The sequence below is a fragment of the Macadamia integrifolia genome, chromosome 12, assembly GCF_013358625.1.
Source record: "Macadamia integrifolia cultivar HAES 741 chromosome 12, SCU_Mint_v3, whole genome shotgun sequence".
Taxonomy (NCBI): Eukaryota; Viridiplantae; Streptophyta; class Magnoliopsida; order Proteales; family Proteaceae; genus Macadamia; species Macadamia integrifolia.
The window spans coordinates 7888431-7915818 of NC_056568.1; the positions used below are offsets into that span (position 1 = coordinate 7888431).

The 27388-nt window shown below is 38.3% G+C and overlaps 3 protein-coding genes and 1 pseudogene across 3 annotated transcripts; 3 read left to right on the forward strand and 1 right to left on the reverse strand.

Moving 5' to 3' along the window:
* Positions 1 to 5091: 5091 nt before the first annotated feature.
* Positions 5092 to 6900, forward strand: LOC122057824 (annotated as a pseudogene).
* A 2796-nt stretch (positions 6901 to 9696) lies between these two features.
* On the forward strand, positions 9697 to 11065 carry LOC122057825 (chlorophyll a-b binding protein 6, chloroplastic-like). Its single transcript, XM_042620127.1, has 4 exons — positions 9697 to 9996; positions 10097 to 10199; positions 10413 to 10701; positions 10810 to 11065. Exons 1-4 carry the CDS (start codon positions 9791 to 9793, stop codon positions 10959 to 10961), a joined length of 750 nt encoding a protein of 249 aa, XP_042476061.1. The 5' UTR covers positions 9697 to 9790; the 3' UTR covers positions 10962 to 11065.
* Positions 11023 to 15468, reverse strand: LOC122057823 (serotransferrin-like). Its single transcript, XM_042620125.1, has 7 exons — positions 15174 to 15468; positions 14709 to 15060; positions 13550 to 14131; positions 13394 to 13450; positions 12747 to 12896; positions 11544 to 11662; positions 11023 to 11249 (listed from the first exon to the last, which is right to left on the reverse strand). Exons 1-7 carry the CDS (start codon positions 15238 to 15240, stop codon positions 11149 to 11151), a joined length of 1428 nt encoding a protein of 475 aa, XP_042476059.1. The 5' UTR covers positions 15241 to 15468; the 3' UTR covers positions 11023 to 11148.
* A 5869-nt stretch (positions 15469 to 21337) lies between these two features.
* LOC122057728 (serine/threonine-protein kinase-like protein CCR1) lies at positions 21338 to 24329 on the forward strand. Its single transcript, XM_042619953.1, has one exon. It carries the CDS (start codon positions 21733 to 21735, stop codon positions 24025 to 24027), a length of 2295 nt encoding a protein of 764 aa, XP_042475887.1. The 5' UTR covers positions 21338 to 21732; the 3' UTR covers positions 24028 to 24329.
* Positions 24330 to 27388: the final 3059 nt, after the last annotated feature.

Consider the following 27388-nt stretch of genomic DNA (forward strand, 5'->3'; position numbering starts at 1 on the left):
ATATTTTGTCGTTAAATTTTTTTGAAGTATGAAATCAAATCAATACTAAACTGATTTTATTTTTTTTTAATAATTACCTCCTCTAATGGTGTAAGTATGTAATTAACTCCAAAACATGACGGATTTTGGTTATTAAATTTTCTTTTACATTGCATATAAATTTCTTTGTTTCGAAAAATTAAATAAAATTTTCATTGAAAAATATATATACGATATATGATAAGAGATTTAAGTAGAATACACTATTAACCATGATTACAAAACTTTTTTTTTTTTTTAAATTGATCTAACTTCCTTTATGCATTGTAAAGTGAAATTTGTTTGAAAAAAAAAATGAAACTTTTGTAATATTATGTAACCTATATAAACTCACTATATTAGTAATTATATATTTTGGTGTACTATTTATTTGGAAAAAAAGAAAATGTTAGGTTACAGGGCAGCTGCACACTACAAACACAAGAAGTGTGAAACAACCACCTGTTAAATACAAAATCTCATCCTTGTTGGATGCCCCTCATTGGCCATCACATTGGTGTAGTAGCTGTACAACTTAGTAAAAACAATCCCCCTTCAAAAGAGTTTTTTTTTTTTTTTTTTTGGTGAAACCCTCTAAGGGATTTGATTGCAAAGTAAAGTAAACTTTAATAGTCATATTAGGAATAATTTGAAGCTAGTTAATCCATCAAATTAAGTAATGATTACAAAGATTTCAATTTTATTTTGATTTAATTTAATTTTTTCTTTATTTTTCTTGCAATCAGACAAAGCCTTAATAAATTAACTGTAGCTTTACATAATCTTTAACATGACAGTCGATTCTGCATGACTGGAATGATGAGGATTGCATAAAGATATTGAAGAGATGCAAAGAGGCGATCTCTAATGGGGACAAAGGAAGAAACTCAGGAAAACTTATCATCATAGACATGGTGGTGGAAGACAGAAAGAAAGATCACAAGTCAACAGAAACACAACTCTTCTTTGATATGTTAATGATGACTCTCGTCAATGGAAGAGAAAGGACCGAGAAGGAATTGGAAAAGCTTTTTTTAGAGTCTGGATTTAGTCACTATAAGATCATTCCTATCTTGGGTTTGAGGTCTCTCATTGAAGTATATCCTTAGTGGGTTACTGTCCACCTATGTTATATTATAACCTTGTGTGCTCTCAATAATGGAAGACTTATCTCTGTTTTCCTTTCTTTTTTCTTTTTCCATTTTTATTTTCACCTCTCTTTCTTTGTCAACGAAATTTGTGAAAATAAAATAAAGGGAGGTTTCCACCAATATCTCCTTTCCTTCATTAAAACCAATCTAATTCTTGAAACCCGGTTTCAGCTCTCCAAATGCCCCATCTTTAAGCTACTTAAATCCATGGTACATTTCAAATTCTAATTCAATGGGATATAGTCATTATATAAGATTTTTTTTCTCTAAAATTTAGTTGAGGAGAGGTTGCCAACAACACTAGTGTAGAATTCCATCCACGAGACAACGGGAGATGAATTCAATCACTAGGGGCTCCCCATATCTTGGATAGATTAGTGTTGGTGTGGATCCCATGACTTATCACTTAACTATATCAATGAGATTGTGAGAGAAAAAATTGTATATTTTATCTGAGGAGAGACAGTATCTGTAAACCCCATGTCTTATTATCTTAGAGGGTCTATATTCTTGTTTAAGGAGAGAGTGTTAAGGTGAATCCCATGGTTCATTATCCGAGAAGGCCCACATTTTTTTGATTGAGGAGGGAGAGAGAGTTAATGTAAACCCTATGATTCAATATCTGAGATGGCATAGAAAGGAAAAATCTATTCCAAGAGTACATAAAACCTACCACCAAAGACACCATACCACCAAGCCAAGGGTGGGACGGCCCGGATTGGACTCATTTATAGGGCAAGGCTGCGCTACAGATTGTGTAGCACAGCACAACAGCTTGACATGTGGCTTTTAGAGATCATGTGGTTTATAGGGCTTAAGTTTCAGAGAGCTAAATACATTGGCGATACACATGATCCCCTCTATGGAGAGAAATGATCCTCTTCCAGATCAATGAAACAGATTTGAGTTTCTACAAACAAAATAGGGTTCGCTGCAACTTGAAAAATTTTAACTTCAAATCAATTTTATAAAGTCGAGAAGGGGGAAGGGAAAATAATCGTAATCTAAAGTTGTGGAGGGGGTTTCTACAGAATTTTCTCGTTTTGCCCACTTGGAGAACATCAAATAATCTATTATTGATTTCCTTCAAACCTCTCTCTCTCTCTCTCTCTCTTGTGCTACAGAGGGAGCCCGATCTGGCACGCCCCCTTTACCATAAACCTTATCCTACGTCATCTTTCGTTCGTTTGTATCTGTTGTAAGTTTCAAAATACCTTTTCACTTTTTTTAAATTTAAGTGCCGACCCATTATTAATTACTAAACATGATTTGATTTGAGTTTTGATCCAAAGCATTTGGCTTTGACAACAAGATATACTGCTATACAATTTACATCCTCTGCAACGAGCGATGAGATGCAATGAGCATCAGATGACTGAGAGCATCTGACACACACCACAAGGGGTTCCCAACCACCCGATGTTGATTGCACCAATGCAACGACTGCAAACGTTTTTCACATTACCACCACTACCCAGTGGTGGTGATGGTGATGTTTTTATTTTTTTAAAATATAACTTTGGGTCAACCATGATTTTGTGGTTCAACATGTTTATAATCATTTTAGTTTGAGTTACTTCTTTTATGGTTTCATAAGTTATTATTATTATTATAAATTTTTTTAGGGGTGGGGGTCTTAAACAGTTTGATAAGTTTACAATAAGGTCCTATGAGTCCATCCCTCATGCAGATGCAGTTTTCATGAAGGCAAGTGAATTCCCTTTGTTTTTTGATCATTTGTTGTTAATTTTATGTCATTTTCTTTTACTTAAATTTTAGATCTATTAGATAAGAAAATAAATTACAAAACAAGTAAATTTATAAATTTTTTTTTAACTCACATTGGGGCCACCTAAGGGTTCCACTAGGATGCCGAACAAGGGACCCATGAGGGGCTAACAATGGTTAGGCCACACTTTTTACTAACTAGCTATTAACCTACTATCATATTTCAAGAAGGTGGGAGGGGAGGAGAGGAGGGTTGAATCAACAACCTTCCCTGAACTCAAGTTAGAGCCCAATTGCCTAGCTGCTTACCACTGTGTTAGAAGCTCATCCTCACTTTTTTTTTTTTTTGTAAATTAAACCTACTTATTTTGTAATTATTGTTTTAATCTAAGCAGATCATCTAAGAAATTATCCATACACAAATCCTTAATATACTTAAAATTTTATATGAGATTTGATATGAAAGTGGACTTTGCATAACTGAAATGAGGAGGAATGCATTAAGATATTGAAGGGATGCAAAGAGTCGATCTCTAGAGGGGGGCAAGGAAAGAAACTTAGGGAAGGTGAAAATCATAGACATGGAGGTGTCCGACAAAAAGGAAGAACACAGTTCAACACACAGCTCTTCCTTGATTTGCAAATGATGACTTTGTGCAATGGAAGAGAAAGGGCTGAGAAGGAATGGGAGAAGCTTTTCTTGGACTCTGGATTTACTCACTATAAGATCACTCCTATCTTGGGTTTTAGGTCTCTCATTGAAGTCTACCCTTAGTGGGTTACTCTCCACATGTCATATATTACAATCATGTGTGCTCTCACTATTCTTTCTTCTTTTCATTTGATAATAGAAAACAAAATCAAACTGAAGCGTTGTCATATTTGCTTGGTGCATAATGTAGACAACTCATTTTGTCACTTCTAGAAGTGTATCAACAGTGAGGGAAGGAGTCTCTCGGAATCTCATCAAACATCTCAATCCCAGATTAGTTCAGGGTTTCGTTACTTCCATAGGGTAAAGTGACCAAAATACTCCTGGAGCGGGCTTAGCCTCCAAATCTTTCCAGATTGGCCCCAAACTTTGCGTACCAGTGTGTTTTATCATTATTAACTGTCTTTAAAAATGAAGTGAAACGGTTTGGTTTTGCCATTACTTTTGCTTATTTTGCTCCTAGCATTTTAGACCCTTAGGCCCTTAACTTCGGGCCTACTTTTGAACAAGTTTTTGGGTCTAGTATTTACCCGATGAGGATCAAGTCTAGCCTATAAAGATTGATTGCTTAAACGGTCAGTCATGGTGCAAGATCTAAAGTAAAAAAAATCGAAACTAGCCTGACTCCGATTGACACCTCTAGCGACTCTATTTTTGTATTCCATATCTTTTAAGAGGAGGATGCCAATTTCCCACAAAGATGGTGACAAATATCTTGTTCATAAAATAGGTTAGGCATTGGTTAAGCTCAAAGTCTTTGCAGACAATGGTTTTACATCATTTGATCCGGTGAACCTGATTATCCAATTAGGCGGACCATGTGCGCCCCCATGGACCATGTCTGCTCACGTTCACTTTCCCTCAATGTGTACAATTATTGAACAAGTACATGGCCTATGGAAAACTCGCATTGCCAGCCCTTGTCATTATATTAATGTTAAGCCTAGCTAATGTGGGAGGTAAGCTGAGTCTTGAACAAGGTTGGGTTGGTGCAGAAACGTAACTCTAAAATGATGCAGAAAATAATGGAAAAACAACAATAAATAATACACATAGATTTACGAGGTTTGGCAAGATTCCTTACGTCCTCAGTGAGATGAGATTCATGTTTCACTATCAATGGAGAATATGATTATTAGGTTCGTCCTCACACCTCTCTCAAATTGTTTTCAGAGAAAGTAAACCTCGATACAAATATAAAGTGAAAAACCCTAATACCAGAAAGTACAAAATTGTCCTCAATAAAAGAGTCTCAAATAAAAATTCAACTAAATTAAATTACGAGAGAATACAAAACATCGTATAACAACAGTTGGGATATGGGTTGGGTTTGGCATAAGTTAGGTATAAGCTCAAATCCTAAAACACATGGTTTGGCATAGGTTAGGAAAGCTCACCCACTTGGAACTCTCTCTCTCTCTCTCTCTCTCTCTCTCTCTCTCTCTCTATATATATATATATATATATCTATAGAGAGAGTATCAGCCTCAACATGCAAAGCCTAGATTGATGTGAGTAAGAGCTGGGATTTCTTAAAATACTGAGCAAATCAATGGATATCATTGAGAGAGAGAGTGGGAAAGAGTTGTTCCATGCTCAAGCTCATTTATGGAATCATATATTTGCCGTCATAAACTCCATGTCACTTAGATGTGTAGTTCAGCTAGGCATACCAGAGATTGTCCACAACCATCAACAACCCATTACCCTCCCTGAGATGGTCACAAAGCTTGGCATTCCAAAGGCAAAGATGGCTTCTATATTCCGCCTCATGCGTTTATTGGTACACTCTGGCTTCTTCGCAGTTCAAAAAGTCCACAAATTATATCAAGAAGAAGAAGAAGAAGGATATGTGCTCACACCCTCCTCAAGGCTCCTCCTTATGAATAATGTAATGAGTGTGTCACCATTGTTGCAAATGGTGCTTAATCCAATCATAATGACTCCTTGGCATTTCCTTAGTGCCTGGTTCAAGGAGATGTTCTCACACCATTTGAGACTGCACACGGAAGGACCTTATGGGAGTATGCAGGCCAAGACATTGAGCTCAATAACTTCATCAACAAGGCCATGGAAAGCGACACTCAATTGGTGATGTGTGGTTGTTAAGGAGTGCCAAGGTGTGTTTGAAGGGTTAGGGTCATTGGTTGATGTAGCTGGTGGCACTGGAACTACGGTTAAAATCATTGCCCAAGCCTTCCCAAGCATGAAATGTACAGTTCTTGACCTCCCACATGTGGTTGCTAGCTTGAAAGGGAATGAGAACCTTACATATATTGCTGGAGACATCTTTGAGTCCATCCCTCATGCAGATGCAGTTTTCATCAAGGCAAGTGAATTCCTTTTATTTTTTGGTCATTTTAGTTATTAATTTTATATCACTCTCTTTTCCTTAATTTTTTTTCTTGGGAAAATTCTAGATCTTCTGGATAACAAAATAAATTACAAATCAAATTAGGGTGGACTTTGTTTTACAACTTTTTTTTTTTTAAAACAAAACCGACATTAGGGCCAGATAAGGGACTCACTAGGAAGCCGGACAAAGGACCCAAAAGGGGCCACTAGCCACATTTATTACTAACTAGCTGCTGACCTACTATTATCATAATTCAAGAAGGTCAAGGGGTAAGATGGTTGAATCAACAACCTTCCCTGAACTTACATTAGAGCCCAATTGCCTAGCTGCTTACCACTGAGCTAGAAGCTTATTCTCGCTTTTCTTTATTAGCTTACTTGTTTTGTAATTATTCTTTTAATATAATCTGATCTAGGAAATTCTCCATAAACAAATCTGCAATAAACCAATATTAATTTTATATGAGATTTGATATGACAATGGACTCTGAATAATTGGAATGATGAGGAATGCATAAAGATATTGAAGGGATGCAAAGAGGCGATCTCTGGAGGGAGTAAGGAAAAAAACTCAGGGAAGGTGATAATCATAGACATGGTCATGTCTGATAAGAAGGAAGAACACAATTCAACAGAAACACAGCTCTTCCTTGATTTGCAAATGATGACTCTGTGCAATGGAAGACAAAGGACTGAGAAGGAATGGGAGAAGCTTTTCTTGGACTCTGGATTTACTCATTATAAGATCTCTCCAATCTTGGGTTTGAGGTCTCTCATTGAAGTCTACCCTTAGTGGGATACTCTCAACATATGCTGTACATTAACAATGTGTGCTCTCATTATCTAAAGACTTGTTTCTGTTTTCTCTTCTTTTTTTCCATCTCTATCTTTGTTATAGAAATTTATGAAAAGAAAATAAAGGAAGTTTCCCACCAACATCATTCTATTTCTCTCTCTCTCTCTCTAAGTGATTCGAACCACCATTCGTAATTGGATCGGCCCCTCTAGATCAACTGATTCGACCGAACCAATCTATTTCTTGAAATCCTGGTTCAGCTCTTCAAATGTCCTCATCTTTCATATACACAAATCCCTGTATTATTTAAATGAAATAAACAGAAAAGCACAAATTAAACTAGTTGTGAGGGTTAAGTATTATTTAAATAAAAAAAAAAAAAAAAAAAGGAAATACTAGTATTATTTAAATGAAATAATAAAGGAAACGCCAACTCCGTATTGTAAAAATTCATCCCCCAAAAGATATTGATACTTATTAGTGTTGGACAATACCAATGCTAATACCAAACTAATAACTAAAACCATGAATACAAGGATTTTAAACACAGAATCAACATTGAAACGGCTTCTGCCAATGAATCAATTGGAATCGATCCCAAAAAAACCCTAAAATCGACATTATATATATATATATATATATATATATATCTGAAAACCTGATTATGTATCTTCTGTGGTGAGCAACAGTGAGGATCTTACGGCTGGGAGGGCCCCAATATGTACCCAGTTGTTGGATGCTCAGTGTTGCTCATTACCTCTCTGCAATGGATTTTTACGTGATAATGTGATCTCAAAAACTACAGATTTGGTGACTTTGGAATGTCCATAATAAAATGAATTAGGACGGATACCAATTCAAATCTGCCAATTCAATCAATCCCCATCTCTCTTTCTCACTAATTCTTACCTGGGATTCTCTGTTTTTCAAGAAATGGGCTCACCTCGTTCAACTCTATTTCCAAGTCATCCTTCATTGAGTTGGATCGGTACATGTTGAGGGCAACGGGAGAATCCAAATTTTGATCCTCATTGGCCAACTGTCATCCTCCAATCAACTGCGGCCATCCACGTGGATTTTTCCTTCATATATTTCCTAATTTGTGTGGTGGAGTTTGATCACTGTTTGACACATTCCCATTCAAATCAGCTGATTGAAACTTTTATGATTCTCATTCTAAAAACACGCAAATAAATATGTATATGGCAATCCCTCATAAAGATTTGCACCCCATCAGTTGAAATTTGAAACAGCATGCAGGCATCTTTCTTAAGACCAAATTACTATAGCAATCCCCTGTAAATAATCTCATATACTTTCTATTTCAATGTTTTCTTGTTTTACCTACTCTAATTATGTCCGAAATTGCACACATGCGGCGAAGAGAACCCTCTCCCTATTTGTATATTTAGAGTACTCTTCCCTTTTCTTTATAGAATGTAGAACATTTTTTTTTTTACATTCCACTTGAAACAATGGCAATATAGGTCTTGGTAACACATTAAATAGGAGTGCTTATTATCATACCTTAGAGAGTTTGGATCCACTACACGTATGTGTGAACATCCAAGACTCGTCCCACTTGTTGTGTTGATGTATACATTTATGGTTGCCTTTTGGTATAACACTTAAAAAAAATTGATTTAGTATAAAGAAATTCTCCATTTAAAAAAAAAAAAATCAATTATGCCTGATATTGACTCTTGTAAGATAGGAGTGCAACCAAACGTAATTTAAGAGTCTAACCCAACAAACCTGAATCTAAAAGTCTAAACCATCTTAATTTTCTCCTTACTACCGAAGAGTACTAATGGCGCACTTAAATTAGTGGCACCCCACTGAAAAAAAAAAATCCATAACTTCGCCTCTATGATCAAATCTTAGCCAATTAATAAATTAGTCTTCAACAAACACTAGCTTAGCCTAGTGGTGATAGTTTCGACTCGAAGAACCTATGCTTAGAGAAGAAAGTTGTGGGATCAAACTCCACTGTACGCATGTATGAGTTGATGGGTATATATAGAAGTAGGCAGACAATTGGGCCTACTAGCACCCAGTAGGCTAGCCATTGGCCAGTGGTGCTTAGTAGGATAGTAGATCAAAAATATATAAAAATAAAAATAAATTAGCCTTCAATTCTTATACCAAAATTGATCCCCTTAATCAAACGGTAGGTCGATCTTGATCTTAATTGATCAGTCCCATTCAAGGTAGCCAATTCGGGCTAGAGTTTGAGTAACCTTACACAAGGATGCAGAACTTCGAATTGGAATCAGAATCGGGATCTAGATCATGTCCAAAAAATTTCAATCTGGATCAGTCAAAATCGGCCTGATTTCACTCCAACCCTAAAATGGCTTATAGATCAATTGTTTCAGATCAGCTTCGATCAATTTCAGCCCAAATCGACCAATTCAACTTAGCCAAGCCAGTCTTGATTCTTGAAACCATACTGTCAACCATAGACTCAAATCCTTTGCCATGAGCGATAAATGACAGTGAGAATTCAACGGCTGGAAAAGCTTCAATATACACTCCAACTATTGAATCATCACTACCTCCCCCACTGAGGATTTTTGTGCGTCAACCACCTAAAATTCTAAGTATCTACTGCCAAAGAAAAGGTGTCCAGTTCTGCGGTTCCAAAAATAAAACCAAATATTGTCTGTGGACCCTTGTTTGTTTGGTTTTAAAAATCGGACTCACATAAATCTCAATCAGCTGATTTAAATTGGAATGGGCCAAACAGGGCTCAACCTCCCCACCACACAAATGAGAAATTACAAATCTGAAATATCTGAAGGGAAAATCCACGTGGATGGCCTTAATAGATTGGGGTGACAATTGGCCCAATGAGAAAGGAGTTACCAATTCTATCAACCAATGAAGATCAAACTTTGGATTTGCCTATATCCTCTGTGTCTAATACTTTGTTCCTCCACTGTTAACAACTCACTCTTCTTCCTTTTCCTCCTCTGGTCGTAGCTCATAGCTGAATAGCTTATCCAAATCCTCCACAGAAATACTACAATGGCGTCGAACGCGTTGAGGAGCTGCGGCGTTGCGGCAGTATACCCATCTCTTCTTTCTTCCTCAAAATCTAAATTCGCCACAGCCATACCATTCCCTGGTTCCTGCTCTAATGCCTCCTCCTCCTCCTCCTCACGCTTTACCATGTCCGCCGAGTGGATGCCCGGCCAACCTCGTCCTCCCTACCTCGATGGTTCTGCACCTGGGTAACGCCTACTTCTGATTTTGGAACTTGAATTGTTTACCTAATAGTGGTTTGGCATCAGATTAGTTAACGTTCTGGAAATTACCTCCATTTTGTTTCAGGGACTTTGGTTTCGACCCTCTTCGACTTGGTGAAGTTCCAGAAAACCTTGAAAGATTCAAGGAATCTGAACTCATTCACTGCAGATGGGCAATGCTTGCAGTTGTAAGTTTCAAGTCTTATTTCAATCTGAAAATTTCCAATCGATAAAGGAAAGTCTCAGTTCCATCTTCTTCTAAACCCAATCGACCCTTAGTTGCTTCTAATTGTGTTTTGAATTCCTAGCTTTTAGGCTGTTCTGTTTCTTTAGTATTTTGGATTTCTAGTCCTAGGTTGTGGGTATTTTCCAACATCTCATTGTTCTCTCTTGCATTACAGCCAGGGATCTTGGTGCCTGAGGCATTAGGATTGGGAAACTGGGTGCAGGCACAAGAGTGGGCTGCAGTTCCAGGTGGGCAGGCAACTTACCTGGGAAACCCAGTCCCATGGGGCACTCTCCCAACCATCTTGGTTATTGAGTTCCTCGCAATAGCCTTCGTGGAGCACCAACGAAGCATGGAGAAAGACCCTGAGAAGAAGAAGTACCCAGGTGGAGCTTTCGACCCCTTGGGCTACTCCAAGGACCCTGTCAAATTCGAGGAGTACAAGGTCAAGGAGATCAAAAACGGTTCGATTCTTGTGCCTTCTCAAAATTTTATCTTGTCAATGCTGCATACTACTTTACTCCTGTATAATTGTTCCTTCATAACAAACTCTTTTATATGTGTTTCCTTAGGTCGTCTAGCTCTGTTGGCCTTCGTCGGATTCTGCGTCCAGCAATCAGCTTACCCTGGAACAGGGCCCTTAGAGAATTTGGCCACCCACTTGGCTGATCCATGGCACAACACAATCGGGGATGTTCTGATCCCCAGATCGATCGTACCATGATGATGAAATCTCATCTGTAACCAACTGTAAAACTCCATGTACTCATCTAAAATGAAACAGATTTGCAGCTGTTGATCTTTGTAATTTTAGTACTAAAATTTCTACCTCTTTTTCTTATCCCATTACAATAACTTTGTGGAAACATTCATTGATACATTGTGGTTAACTTCAAAATGTTTCTCCCTTTCTACCACATAGAGAATACCTGGACCATGAGTCCAACTATGATTGAGAAGGCAGTAACAACACTTAGATGTTGAGCATTTCTTGTTGAGGGAGAAGAAACATCTGCAAAAGCATCAATGAATGTAATTGTCAGTTGTACTTGATTTCGTTTTAACATATATAGGTACTGGAATTTACACTAGTATGGTGTTAAGTCCACCCTAATTATGAACTCGCACTTCCTTCTCCTATCTCAGACTTAGAATGCTTATCCCTAAGGTTGTTGTATAGATAATGTTAATTGAACTACAACCACTGATTAAGTATGCATGTACTCTCTAACTATAGGATCTATAGGTCTATCCAAACTTATATTTGCACATCTTTGTTTTGAAGATAGCACAGATGTTTACATACCTGAAGTTGAATTTATTGTTGATGAGCTGTTCTTTAACTCCTGTATGCTTTGTGAAATTGAAGCTGACACCCCAAGATATGACCTTGTGATCTTCTTAACCACATATAATCGTTGAGCACTGCAGGTAAACTTATTTTAGTCATTCAGCCACAATGCTAATATTCCACGGAAGGAAGGAAGGAAGATAAAAAAGTTAAGGGGGAAAAAAAATAAAATTGAACTACCTCTGGAATATATGAAAGAACTACTTCCATCTCACTTGTTATATGAAATACACATGATGTTATTGTTTCCTGATCATATTTACTCACAAAAGTGAATACACTTTGAACCATAGATTTCCAGTCTCTTATTTGATGCTAAACAAAATGTTAGGCTATCTTTGGAATGCAAGAAATGGATAAAAAATAAAAGAAAATCAAATCAATACTAAAAAAGAAAACTTTAGTTCGTTACCTAATATGATTGTGTAACCAACTCTGAAACATTTGAAATCTGGTTTCTAAATTTTCATTTACTTTGCAACCAAATTCCTTCAATATGAAATGGAAGACAAACTTTACATCTGAAAAGTATAATTACCTAAGATGGTAAGATTACAAGTAAGGTACACAATCATGATTACAAAACTTTCCTTTTCCTTTCTTTAAATCAATTTCACTTCCCTTCCCTTCCTTTTACTTGCAACCAGATGGACCCCAAGGAAGTATACGTTGGAGATTATAATAACAATGTATCAACCGCATACTAAAAATGAAAAATAGTGTGAAGGTAGCTGCTAGCGCAGTGGGTAGGTACCCTGCAGCTTATCGCAGGGTCCCAGGATATCAGTTTTGAGTGTCCAGAGATAAGAGTGTCGAGGGAGTTGAGATCCAACTTATGTGATCCAACTAAAAGATTGCCAATAGGAACAATCAATTGATATGATGTATCCTACCATCTAATCTATCAAAAAATTGTCATGATTGTTAACAAATTGTTGCTGGATAAAAGAATCGCATATTGTCTGGATAAGATTATCCAGTTCTAGTAATTTCTGTGTTGAGAGATCTAATAGATGGGATTAATTTACACTTTACAGTAAGTTGCAGTTCCATTTGATTATTTTGCATCCTAACTTTGAACTTGGAAGCATTTACTTCTCTTTTCTTCCTGAGTTGGTTTAGTGGAGAGGGTATTTCTCCCTTCAACAGACCTATTACCTGGAACTAAGTATATGATCACCGCCATTCTTCGAAGTGGAAAGAGTATCACCCCAGGTACCATTAAGCAGTGTCTTCAACACTACGGACCTCTTCTCTCTGGAAATGGAGTTACTTGCCATTACAACATTTGCTGGAACGGTTCCAAATCTGATTAAAAGAAAACAAATCGAGTCATCATCAAAACAGTAAAAAAAGAATGAAATTTTGGAGATGCAGATCAAGCTAGAGTGAGATCAACGTCAATAGAACAAGGAGAATTAAGGAAAGGGTTTGATTGGATCAACTGCTATAGTGATTCTGTTCACCATTCCCTCTCCCCCAACCCTTTCAATTGTGAACAGATAAAGTTGAGTTGTAGAAAATTAATCACCAACTCTTCAGACTGATGCTGATGTGCTACATAGTTATTGTCGACCATAAACATCGTTGTCATCATTCTAGTTTTATAGCATTATTTTTAGGTTGGCTAGAGGATCTCAGTTCCACAATGCCTCTAAAGATCAATTTCGTTGGCAAATAAATCCATTTCAAGAAACTTAAACCACGAAGTAGAAGAATTTTAAATTCAGACCCACAATGCCATGAAAACAATTAATCAATTGGAAAGGCTTGATTTTCATTTGTGGCAATAAATTAAAACTTACGAGCATGATCCAGGATAACCATTGATTTCTCTGCAACCACCTTGTGGACAAAGATACCTACAGTGGACCAGAGAAAATTAGGTAAATCGAGCGACAGAAATGAACGAAAAGCTCATGGAGAATTTGAGATAATTAGAGATTCAGAAATCTACTGACATGAAATCCCTAATGGACTTTGTTGACCATGTTTGTTTTTGAGGTCCCTCCATAGAGTAGAGCAATGCAGTATCTCCTCTGACAAATGCAATATCCCCCAATTCCTCAACCAGGCACCGAAAAGCTCCAGAGTCACCTGAGTACAAACTGTTGGTGTGACATGAGCCATTTCCACTTCCACACCCACTACAGATTCCTGTCCCTTGAAATTCTGATGGAGCACAAACCCCTGAGAAGAAATTTCCAACCATCTCATCAACATTCTTTTCTTTTGAACCAACCAATTCCTTGAGATGATTAACAGGATAGTTCCACCCTGAAGCAGTTGAGTGACTTCCATGGCAAGATCTCCGTCCCTTGAAATCTATTAAACTAGTCACCTCTCTTTCAGAACAGGCCTTTCTGTTTATGACTGCAACGGCATCAAAACTTTCAGCATGATTGCAGTACACTTCGTTTGCTATGGCTTTCATAGAATATTTCAAGAATGCAATGTAAGCCATTCCTGCATCCAAGTTTATTAAATCCGCTTCCCCTTTCTTTATTGAATCCAAACACTCTTGAATTGTTTCTCTTCTAACACTACAGATACATCAAGGTAAAAACATTAGTATGATCAAGAAATGCAAGTGAAAAATCAATAGGCCTTAGCCCCACAGACAAAGATCAAGTCTGTTGATGAAAACTGAACAATAATACAATGCCATCATGCAGTTTGCAGATAGCTAGAAAAGAAGAACCCAGCACATGAGGTAGCTCCTTCACAGTCAGCATGGAGATAATTAAACTTGCACTGCTTCAAATTTTTTGATGAATCTCAGTGAAAGCTAACAGGAAACAAAACTTCCATTATGAATTGGTTTGATGGCTAAGTCCAACTTCATCAGTTTTGAGCTTTCCTCAAAAGTCCTACAAAACGGTCCTAGAGTGGCCGATTCGCACTGCATTTATAGGGATCAAGCAGAAACTGACTGATTCTGGCCAGATCAGAACTGGGTGGTCCCTATTCGGATACTGATTTCTTGTTTTAAAATTCTGAGTTCTACAAAGTAACTCAAAACCACGAGTGAGACTCGGAATATACCGAGTCGAATCACTAATTCCCACATAAGTTTCCGAGTCCAAGAGAGAATTTAGAAGCATCGTTCCGAAGCCGTACCATTTCCATGTGTAACCATCGATCTGATTCAGGAGAGTGAGATAGTTCTTGCAATCATCGAATTCATCCCTTACTACACACCATTTCACCGTCCCAGAAGAATCAGTTTCTTCCGGAACTTCGTTTGATTCTGTATTGTCTTGATCATCACCGTGCCCCTCTTCTTCTCCCGCCGGCGTCGGCGCCGGTGGGATTTCTTCTATTTCTTCAGATGGGGTTTCGTCTCCTCGCACCCCTGATACAGGAGACGGCGCCGGCGTAATGAACGATGATGTTGTCGCCCGAGGAGAGTAGTCAACAGATCTGGACCCAACGCCATCGCCGGAATCCGGCGCCGGCACTGGCTCATGACCTGAGAAATAGAAATGGAAATTTATAAGTTACATATTAAAGGAAAGATCAAAATGTTACAGAATCATCAATTTGGCAATGTGGGTTGTGAGGTTAAAGGAAGGAAGGAAGTACCTTGGGTCGTGGGCGAGACCCATGAGAGGAGGAGAAGTAAGAAAGAGAGAACAGAGACGATCTGCATCTGGAATTGAGGAGGGAGAAGAAGAAATGTCAAAGGGAGGAGTATTCATATCTCAATTCTCAACAATTTGATATTGATTTTAGATTTCTACGAGGAAGAAAAGTCGATATCAATCACTGGTATGAAACTTAATTTTAAAGGAAGCGGGATATGGAAGCAAAGCTCTTTTTTTTTTCTCTTCTTCAGCTTTAGTACTCCCACCCACCAAATGCTCCCCACGTTGGGTTGTTAACCTGGGAGGATCAGACGGCGTACTATATGGGATTTGCGTAGCTCCACAATTACACATGTTGATGAGATGTTAGTTTACTAATTCAGTTAAAAGTAGTATTGGTCGAGTATGAGTGAAGAAAGAAGCCTTTTTCCAATGAAGTAGCACTTGATCTCATTTGTGAGGGGATTTTTTTTTTGTAATGTTCTCTTATGAGGTTCAGAGTTCAGACTGACTCTCTTCTCTTGGACGAAAATAACTCTTGCCCTCTCACTAGTGTGGTTTTTCATTATGTCCTAACTTGATACAGGTATTTTGCAACATTGCAAATCACACAAGTTAATCTACAAAGTGAAATAATTAAGAGACTCAAGTTAATGAGTTTGAAAATTTACTTAGACTGCGTTTGGTAACGTTCTAGAAAACGTTTCTAGATTTTTTTCGTTCTATGGGAATAAAAAAAAATGGAATAAAGCGTTTGGTGCATTTATGGTGTGTGTGTGTCTGTGGTTTTTTTTTTTTTTTTTAAACAAAAAGTGGGGAAAAAAAGAAGAAACTAAAAACGAGAATTGACGGAACGACAAAAGATAGTTCCATTGTTTCAGTTTCGTTTTAAAAAAAAAAAAAAAACACCATGTTAGCACAGAAACTGAAATTTCCGTTTTTTATACGCAATGTTGTGTTGCCAAACACTGCCTAAATGACACAATATAAGTTTGAAAAATTCAAGAGTAAGAAGAAGTGCACAATGGTAGAGTGACTCTAGGCGTCCATGAACATAACACATGAGGGATGCATGTCAATATAGGAGAATATTTGATTGAGTTAGTACTTTGAATTTTGGCATGTGGTTAATCAGAACAATGTACTGTCCGTCAATGATTAGAATTACCAAATCATCATTCGATGAGGCACAATGAGGAAGGGTGCGGGCTGTTCGAATGAGATGTGCTCAGATTTCATATGAATTGGTATTTAAAAATAATAATAATTTATCTTTCTATGCAATGGCATAGGGGTGTCAACCGGTCAGGCCGGTCCGGTTTCGGTCGGGCTTAATCGGGCTTGAAGACTTTCAAAGGCTACACCGCGTCCGCCCATTTAACTAATCGGGCTTAGTTATTGAGGGCATGGTACACTTTATATTCGGTCGGTCGGTCTCGGGCTATAATCGGGCTACCTTAATCGGGCTTTAGTCGGGGCTTAACCGGGCTACGAACATGTTTAATGTTAAATGGGCTTTAACCGGTTTTTAAACGGGCCCTCTTTAAAATGTGCTCTTATATTCTGGCCCACTCATGCAAGCCTAAAAAAATGACAATAAATCAATAAATGATACCAAATATAACCATTATTAAAAATGTGAACATGTCTTTTACTTTTTAGTTTTTATTTTTTAAATTGGGGGGTAAAATAGGTATTCTACAATCATTAAAGGGTCGGGCCAAGTCGGTGCACAATAGGCCGGTCTCGGTCGGGCGTTATTCGGTCGGTGTCGATCGGGCGCCCAAAGGTCCAAGTAGCAAAATCGAGACCGACCATTTATAAACGGGCCGGGCTCAAGTCCGACACGTTTAAGAAACGGTCCGGGCCAGGCCGGTCTATAAACGATCGATCCCGGTCGGTTTAGTCGGGTCGGGCCACGAATTGACACCCCTACAATGGCATATCCCCCTATCTACGTCCAAGTCCCTCCACCTGTGGACATGGTGAGTTCAATTCTAATAGACATGTTCTACACTCCATCATTTATGTGTATAATCAAATTCTCAAACCAGTTTCTAAAAAACAAAAAAAAAAACCCTATATGACATCATAGAGAGATTAATTTTTTTTGGTAATTTACAATGCCACCCCCTGGAGAATGCCAATATTAGAGCAACACCCCCTTTCTTTCACCAAATTGGATTCGGACCCCCTCTTGTCAGTCAACGTTACAGAATGCTTTGAAATGATGTTTTTGCCCTTATGAGTAAAACACTAATAAATTAGACATTTTCATTATCCCAAAAAATACCCCTCTTTACCCTTTAACCATTTCTTTCTTCTCTCCTTCTCACCTCTTCTCCGTACCTACGACCAAGGGTTCAGACGAGTTCCAGCTGAGATAGAGAGGACAGTCACCGACGAGTACTTCTCCTTTCGTCTTCGGCACTCGCCACACTTCCTTTCCATTGCTGCCAGTTTCTGTGCCGGTGAGAAGGTTTGTTTGCTTTTTTTTTTTTTTTTCTCTGTTTTCCCCCATTTTGTTCTCTAGTTCTCTATTGGGCTTTTGTGTGTTTTCAACGAGACGCCGAAGATAGACCCACGATGGCAGATGTCATTGTTATGCTGGAAAGTGATTCAAGAGATCTTCCTCTACCTATAGAACTTGCATTTGCTCTGGGAAGAGTCATTACGCAAATTGATCAATCTTCCACTGTCGTTTGTTCTGTAAATGCAATTAATATTCTGATGTTACACTTCGGTGAGAGTAAGGGTGAAGTGTTTGGTTCTACTTCCTTATGGGATGGAGATTTCCAATATTTGATGCCAAGAATCCTATTGTGAATTTAGCTAAAATGTTTAATTCCAAAAGCATTTAGATGTAGTAGGATAGATAAAGGTCTATGATTGAAGTGCCCACAGATCCTGCCCATTGAACATATATGATTGTGTTTGAGAGCTTTTGTATTCAATTTGGATTACCTGTTTGTCATCCCAAGTTTCAGATCAGATGTTCCAATCAAATTGTAAATATAAAATGTAAGTTTAAACAGTTTTATGTTTGTAATGAAGGGTCATTAGAGGAAACAACCTCTTAGGTAGGAAGCTATGGGAACAATGAAGGTGTTCACATGGCTATAGACATGTTCAGAACTAGATTTACTGGATTCATAGACCTGTTTAGACCCAATATTTACACATCTTTATGAAGACAAATAAAAAATCAGGTTTACTGGCTTCATAGACCTGTTCAGAATTAACACAAAACAATTAACATTGTCCATGTTCAATATTAACAGAAACTTAACCCAAAATGAAAATCAGATTCACCAAAAACCAAAAGGGACATCATAGACCTGTTTTGTTCTTCCACTTGGTTTTGATTCGGCTGTTCGATTTGGCGATGACCAATAAAGTGTTAAATGAGAAGAAGAGGCAGGACAACATACCTGTAATGGCCGGAGGGGGTTTGCAATCACAGTAGATGCCTTCGCCGGAAGGGGTTGCAGCTGCTGATCTGAAAGTTCCTATCAATCTTCTTTTCCGACGTTCTTCTCCAACTCAGTAACTCGCGCGATCCTCTTTTGTGGATTTAGTTGTGAGTTAGGTTTTCCCCTTCAATCGATTTTGAGAATACCATTAAGGGTAATTTTGGTACTCCCTTATTTCTAAGGACAAAATGGTATTTAAGAAAAATATGAATTGTTGATATAAGCATTTTTGGTATATTCTATAATGTTGACTTACGACAAGGGGTCTGAATCCAATTTGGAGAAAGAGAGGGGGTGTCCCTCAAATATTGGCATTCTCTAGGGTGTGATATTGTAAATAACCATTTTTTTTTTTTAAATAAATCTAGGAAGTGAAACCAAGATTAATTCAAGTTAGGTAACAGATTTTGATATGTTTCCTGTAAAGGGTTCCCAGTTCTATTTAGTAGACAACCTACCAAATTGTCAATCCTAGTATGTTAAAAGTGGTAAAATATCATGAAAATATGTCTAGTATAGGCATGTGGGAAAAAACAAAAAGCCCTTTGACACCTGCAGCTTCTAAACCCCTTGGTGTCGCATTGGCATGCAATGGGGCTATGCCTTGGAATTGATAATATGTAAACCCAAATGAGCCCAAAGCCAGCCCATTTTGCTTAAAAATATATCAATTTTAGAGAGATTAAAATGGGAGCTGAGTTCCTCTGCACGTATGTCTACCTGTATGTAGATTTTGGTTATGTGTCGATAGTAATTCCATTTTTTGTCATTTAAGGCTGTGTTTGGTAGTGAAGAAAAGAAAAAAAAAAAGTACACATTTTGTACTTTTTTCTTTGTGTGAAGAATTTTTCTTTGCACTTGGTATGTCTTCACCCAAGAGAAGATTCCCCTTTTCAAATTCAAAATTTCTCTTGGGAATTGTGAAGTTTTCTTTTGTTCTCAAAATTTTTTTTTTACAAAAAACACAAGAAAATATGAAAAAATAATAAGACAAAAAATAATGATTATACAATGATTTCCTATGTGTCTGTCTCTCTCTTAAAATTCAAAATTTTTTGATTTTTTTTTTTTTTCTTTTCTTTTCTTCTCTTGGTAGCCAAACATACATAATCTTTTTATTTTCTTACCATTTCATTTCTTTTCTTCTCTTTTCTTTTCTTTTCTTTTCTAGATTCTTTTTTCTTTTCTTTTCTTTTCTTTTCTTCTCTTGGCTACCAAACATAGCCTAAAAGATGAAGAGAGACATATATAAAATAAAAAAGGACAATTGTTGGCACTTGATGTTCACGTGCAAATGAATTGAACTCTCGAAATGATGAGTCCTACCACACACTTCATTGGTGCAATGATTCATAACTTGATAGATCATGGTATAGGATTTGGATCCTCTTCAACAATTTTCCCTCTAATCTCCCTCTAACATCTCACATGCATGCAGCCCACCACCTTGGGGGCACGTAGTCCTAAATAATTAGTATGCATTCCGACCGTACATGTGAGAGGTTGAAAAGTTATTAAAGAGGATCTCAATCCCATGGTGCATGGCTTTTTTTTTACGAGTGCATGGGTTGTTTGGAATAAAATTTAATTGTTCCCCAGATTAAAAGCCAAGTGACAGCCAAAGAAATGGAATCATAAAAGGCGTTATGGAAAGTACTAAAACCTTAGAGAGTATTTGTGAACACTTGGGGAATGAATTATTTTATTTCTTTGAGGATCTGGCTTCTCCATTGCGCAATAGGGGCGACAACTCAAATTCAATGCCCTAAAACATCCTAGCATAGAACCCAACACGAGCACATACATCGAAACACTCCAAGGCATTAAATTTGAGTTGCTCCATGGAATCTGGTCGTATGATCACCTGATCGTAGGAGTCAGCAACCAATAACTATCCTATTTTCTACAATTACAAAGATAAAGCGGGGTATATCTGAGAACAAAAAAGACAGATATTGATCGTTGATTCGTACAACCATGTGATTGTACAAGCAACAGATCCATTTTCACCCTAAAGTATCCTAATACGAAAGTCAACATATAGGTACGCATCTCAAGACATTCAAGACATTAGACCAGAACTGTCACCTGCCTCTATTCCACAATAAAAGAGTCCCACCATTTGTTTGGCTATCAGCAAGGGCTGCAGCTACTTGCCCATAACCCCAGCAACAGCCAAATGTTTTTCCATAATCTTGTATATGATACATGAATCGAAACTGGAAAGAGTGATGGAGTGTTTGCCTCTTTCTCTCTTACAGAAGAGAAGGCATCATCCTTTTAGTCCCAGAAACTGAGAAAACCCTTTGTCCCTTTCCCCCACGTGGGTTGGATCAATCTTTCTGGACCATCCTGAGAACGGCGCATGGCATGCTTCATGCACGTAGAACCCAAAACATTAGATTACAAACTTCTGAAATTACTAATTAATAGGCATATAATATTCTAATTAGATCCACATTTAACGATGTTCTTCTTTCTAAATGATCTGAAACAAGTTGGAAGAATATCATAATCCACTTAATTGCTACTTGCTAAATTGCCCAACCCTGCTGAAGCCCGGAATTAATGGACCTTTTCCCCACTGTTTTGACCATACGGATTACGGAAACAAGAACACATGCTCTGTTTCTCTGTCTCTCTGTCCTGCATCTTCTTGAACACATCACACATGGCTTTCAGTTTTTGATTGACCAAAAAACTTATATTTCTGATTGCTATGTGGGTAACTCTGGAATGGATTGGACTTGAATCGGGATGGCCATCGATCCTCATTCCAGCAGATATGATCCAGTGATTCAAGATCATTTCAAACCATTTCAGGTCAATACTTGCTTCATTCAGGCCCGATTCTAGCCGATTTGACATTAACAAACAACCCAGGAATTGCAGTAACTACCTCTGGTTATAAACTCTGAGGAACTGTTAATGGGTATCACTTCCCAGCTCGAACTGTAAAAAATGGCGAAAGCTTGTTTGTCCGAACTTCAATTTTTGGCATTCAGCTCAGAGAACAATTTTTTTTTAACATCAATAAGTATCGTTCGATGAGGAAAACCCACCAGCAACAAAACCCAACCAGTGATGTTTCCCCAAAAGGGATTCTGCGGTTCTTCCTTCTCATTTCTGCTACTACTGTTAATGGCTACTGGAGCTGTTGGGTTTGGTTCAATGGGTTCAATCTCCGCCGCGTTCGGAGAAGAACGGTTTTTCTGTGCTATTGATGCGAGCGGGAAACAAGATGTGGTATGCTGGGAGAGGAACAGCTCCTTAACCTCCGACGCCGATTATTTCAGTGCACTACCTCCCATGGCTGCGCTCACAGGGGGAGAGGGTTTCATGTGTGGCCTTGAAGCCAATACCTCTCAACCCTACTGTTGGAACTCCGTCAGTTCAGATACGGATCTCGTCCCTATGAAACTCCAAAACACCTCTTACTCCCACATTGCTGCAGGAACAAATCATGTTTGTGCCATTAGAGGATCTTATTATTCCAATTCCGATTTGTGTCCCGTCGATTGTTGGGATTTGCTTCCAAGTGTTAATAACACAATGGTTTCTGTTAACAGTTCCTCGTTTTCTGATCCATCCGTTAGTAATCTCGTTTTGAGGAATCTTGTTTCAGGGGAAGGCTTTGCTTGCGGTGGAGTAATGGAAGGGGGAATTGTTTGTTGGGGACCCAAATCCACGAATTTGAGGTTGCCTGCCGTATCGGACAGTTTCGTAAATCTTGCTTCGGCGAGGGATGCCCTGTGTGGGATTTCTGGAGACTCTGGTAATGTCCAATGCTGGGGCCAAACCGATTCGTTCAGTAATCCTCCCATTGGAACTCGATTCGTAGCTTTAACTGCAGGAGCTCGCCATTTCTGTGGGATTCGAGAGAGAGATCATGCGATTGAGTGTTGGGGGAACTTCGAAGCTTCATCGGTTCCCAAGGGTTCTGGGTTTCTGGCTATTGCCTCTTCTGATTATACCACTTGTGGTGTTAGGGAAGATGAGCTTATACTTGATTGCTGGGGGGTTCAGGGGCCTTCCTCGCAGGATTACAACCCTCCCTTGCAGCTGTGTAGTCCAGGTCTCTGTACTGCAAGCTCCTGTGGTGAAGGGAGCTTTGCTTTCAATGCCAGCAGCCTCAACGTGCCTGAAGTTACAAGCTTGTGCATCAAGAAAGAGCTGAAGATCTGTTCTCCTTGTCGATCAAACTGTTCAGAAGGCTTCTTCCCCTCTAGTTTTTGCAATGAGAATGCCGATCGAGTGTGCACCGATTGCTCTCTTTGCCAGAATAGCTCATGTTGGGATATTTGTGGGCTCCCTGCATCTTCAGGGATGCAGCTGGAGCACCCCCAGATGAAGACATTGATGATCGTCATAGGGTCTTCTGTTTCAGGCCTTGCCTTGGTCTTCATTGGGTGGTTTCTACTCCACCATGTAATTAACTTCAAGAAGGAACAGCAATGGAAGACTCAATTTATGTTCTGCATTGGCAAGGTTGTGGAGGAACCTGATCCCAACAATGAACCAGTACTGGCTCCCCTGAGCACAGCCTCATCCATTGGCATAACCCAAGTGTTCCGCCTCTCGGAACTGAAGGATGCTACTAATGGGTTCAAGGAGTTCAATGAGCTTGGCAGGGGAAGCTATGGATTTGTTTACAAAGCTGTTCTATCAGATGGGTTGCAGGTTGCAGTCAAGAGGGCCAATGCTGCGACAATAATCCATACCAACAGCCGGGACTTTGAAGCAGAGTTAGAGATCCTCTGCAAGATCCGGCATCCCAATATTGTGAATTTATTGGGTTACTGTGCTGAGATGGGGGAGAGGCTGTTTGTGTACGAGTTCATGCCCCATGGCACTCTTCATGACCACCTCCATGGCGGGCTCTCACCTCTGAACTGGAGCCTGAGGTTGAAGATCTCAATGCAGGCTGCAAAGGGGCTTGAGTACCTTCACAAGGATGCTCTGCCTCCTATTGTCCACCGTGATTTTAAGACCTCCAACATTCTCCTAGACTCAGAGTGGACAGCAAGAATTGCAGACTTTGGGCTTCTGAGCTCTGGTGATCGGAACCTGTATGCTGATTTAAGAAGTGATGTCTACAGCTTTGGGATAGTACTATTGGAGATTCTTAGTGGAAGGAAGGCTTTTGACAAGGATTACAGCCCTCCCGACATTGTCGAATGGGCAGTGCCCTTAATTAGAAAGGGTAAGGCAGCTGCTGTCATTGATGGGAATGTTGCTCTTCCAAGGAATGTGGAACCCTTGCTTAAGCTTGCAGATATTGCAGAGCTTGCAGTGACAGAAGATCCTTCTAAGCGTCCTACTATGTCTGATATCACATTGTGGTTGGAGCAACTTGTAAGGGTTGGATTGACCTTTTAGTGGTGAAGAGAGAAGACCAATGCAGAGTAGCTTTTAGTGCATGTTCTACTCCTATTCTGTACATTTGTTGTGAACTGTTTGTAATTTCATTGCTTACATTCTTTCTCCACTTCATGAAGAGAAGGAGAGTGTAAAATTGTTGCGGCAAGGTTCGAATTTATTCTTGTGGGTTTTTGCACCGTCATCTTAGAATTGTAGTTCTGCTCCCATGTATTCTTCTTACCACAGTTGCAGAGGAAATGATAAATTTTGTAAGATGTCTTCTCTGTTTATTGAATAAAATTTCAAATCATTTTATTGAAGCTCCCATAGAATTCTCTGGCTATACCATGTATCATTGTCTTTTATTTATTTTCTGAAGTAATGAACATCACTTTGGCAACTGATGTAAGATTTCCTATTAGGTGGGCTAGCATAGTCAAAGATTTGTTTCCAAAACCGGTTTAATGGTGTTGACTAAAGATGGAGTAAGCAAAAATAATTTAATATTATTGGTAAGTGATCTCTATGGAGATATTGGATTCTATTAGCACACCTTAATGGTATGAAATATTTATTACTATGTGTGGACCTAAGGTATTGTTTATTTAATGGGGAGGAAATCCTAATTTTATTGCAGGGTTGGTCCCTACCCTCACCCCTATATATAGTTATTACTGACCCATTAAGTGATGCTAACGACCAAAAGTAAAAGGGAAAGAGGGTAGACCAGACCAACATTGATCGTGTTGTACGAAGAGCATACAAGAAGACATTGAGGAGTTCTTATTCTTCAACCATGGATTCAGGTATGCCTAAAACGTGTTATTTTGTAGTGTTTGTTGTGTATGCTTATTGATCTTCATGAATTGTTCCGTATTTATTTTCTATCAAGTTGCAATTGAGTTCACAGAGAGAGTGGTGTACATAATCCTATGAAAGAGCATCTGATGTTTGGCAATTATGAAGCCAATTATGAAGCTAATTATGCTTATACAAATGGTGGTTGATATTGATGCCACTTATAGATGATGTGATGCCTCATTGTCGGGATTACCTATTGAATAATATTTGCAACAAGATCGAAATTGGCAAGAGATAGAGAGATAGTAGGAAACCATGATGCAACATATGTTTCACGTAGGCACAACTAGATAATGTCATTTAGTAACTTGTTTAATTACATTCTTAGTAAACATTATGTACTAAATTTCCACCAAAAAAAAAAATTATGTATTAAATACAATTATAAACACTCTCAAGTTATTTTTAAATCTCGTGTACATGTATTCCACCCAATTTTCAATCTTAGATACTAATTTACTAACACAAGAAAGTGAATTCAGCGTAGCATTATACGCTAAATTCAAAAAACTACCCCAGGTGTAGCATTTTTTAAATACATCCTTTTTTTTTGTGCATTATATAACATCCTCTCATAGACTTGTAACTCCTTATGGTGTGAGAGGAACTAGAGGATCTTCAGTTTGATTCACATTTAGCTACGTAAACGTTTGAAGATAAAGTCTTTAGGTGAATTTGTCTTCACACATCACAACAAGTGGCTTAGGCTTCGTAATATACGAAGGTTAAGTATACGTCTATAGATTTGACACACCTATATTTATTATGAGGGAAAATTATAGTGCCACCCCTTAAATAATGTCACTATTAACGAAACACCCCCTACATTACTAGCAATTAAAACAGGACTCCTTATCTTCAGTCTCTGTTAAGTGTAGATTTGAATAGGCTATTTTACCTTTTTTCCTAAAACACATATAACCCAAACCCAACATACCTAACCCTTCTACCATCAAACAATGGTCTCTACACCAAACGAATTCTTCACAAGCATCTCCGTCATCAAATGCCTCTTTATCGCCTAAGGATTCCTTGAAGCAGTACATTTTCCCAGTCGACCTCAACACAATTGCTTTGTTCTTTGGTGATAGCGGGAATATTTCAATGTCAGAAGCCAAAAACGATGAGATTGAATCTTGAGAGATTCCATAGGTTAACAATCTAAAGCAGCCGATCACAACGGCTGATATCGATGGAGTTATTGTCCTCCATGGACATCAGTGATCAGAAGTCGATTTGAGGTATGCTTTGTATCGAGATTTTTTGAGGGAGAGAAGATCGGGCAAGACAAGGTCAGGAACTCAAGTGGACTGCTCCAAGAATTCAGAGCAATAGATTTCGATGCTTGTTGCTCATTGTTCATTACACACTATGAGTTCTGTTGTGTAATGAACTCTTTTTGCTCGAACCTTTGATTTCTTCAACCAGTTCATAGCGGTTTCTAAGCTCTTCTTCTATGCCCTTGTTTTTGTAGAATTGACAAAAATCAAATTGGTTTAGAAACACAGAGAGAAAATTTTACTACTTGGATAAAATTGGAGTGATTTTCAATTAAATATTCAAAAACCCAAACAAAAAGTTACAGTAATCTTGCCTAAATTAGATTAAACCCAAAAGCAAAAAATGTGAGAGTTTCATCACAAGAGGAAGACAATCAATAGACAGGGCAAGAACCCAAGTAGGAAAGCAAGTTATATAGATCAAATTAGAATGATTTACAATAAAAATTCGGCGGGCCCATTGTCATTTACCACACTAGATCGACGACTACCTGCATTAGCAACAAGAGAAGGTGGTTTTGTTTTCTTCTTCGATTTGAGCACAGAGAAGCAAGATGTTTCTTTTTAGGGTATTTTTGGGGAAGACGAAGCAATCTTCGCCGCTAGTCATCAAATTGGAGAAGAAAGACGATGGAATGATATATGTGAAATGAGGGTTATGAAATAAAGGGCATATTCACTAGTTCATTTTTTTAGGTTATTTTGGTATTTGAAAGAAAATTATCCGGCTGATGTCATACATTAAGGTATATTCCTTGATAAAGACTGATAGTAAAGGTTCTCATTCTAATTGTAAGTAATGTAAAGGGTGTTTCATTAATAGTGACATTCCATATTTGGCTTCAAGACTTAGGCACCAAATGACCTTACACAAATGCAAATCTTTTTGTTCGAGTCAATAGTCATTAGTATTTAGTAGTCAAGGGAGCTACCAGTGGCAAGGAGAGAGTAGCTAGAGTGTTGAGAGAGGTATGAGATCCTACTTCTAACCATTCTAGGAGGTTACTCCAATTAATCATTAGCTAAAGTAACCACGTTTATGGGTTGATGCCAACATTAATAGTTGACCATACGATGGAACAAAACATTCGGTGCATGGGTGGTGGTCGTGGTATGTATACTTGCAGACTTATTTACATTATATTCCTTTTCCATAATATACTACGAATTTAATAGTGGCTTGTAGTGATAGTTTTCTACTCCATTCAAATGTATGCTTGTTACAGATTACACGCTGA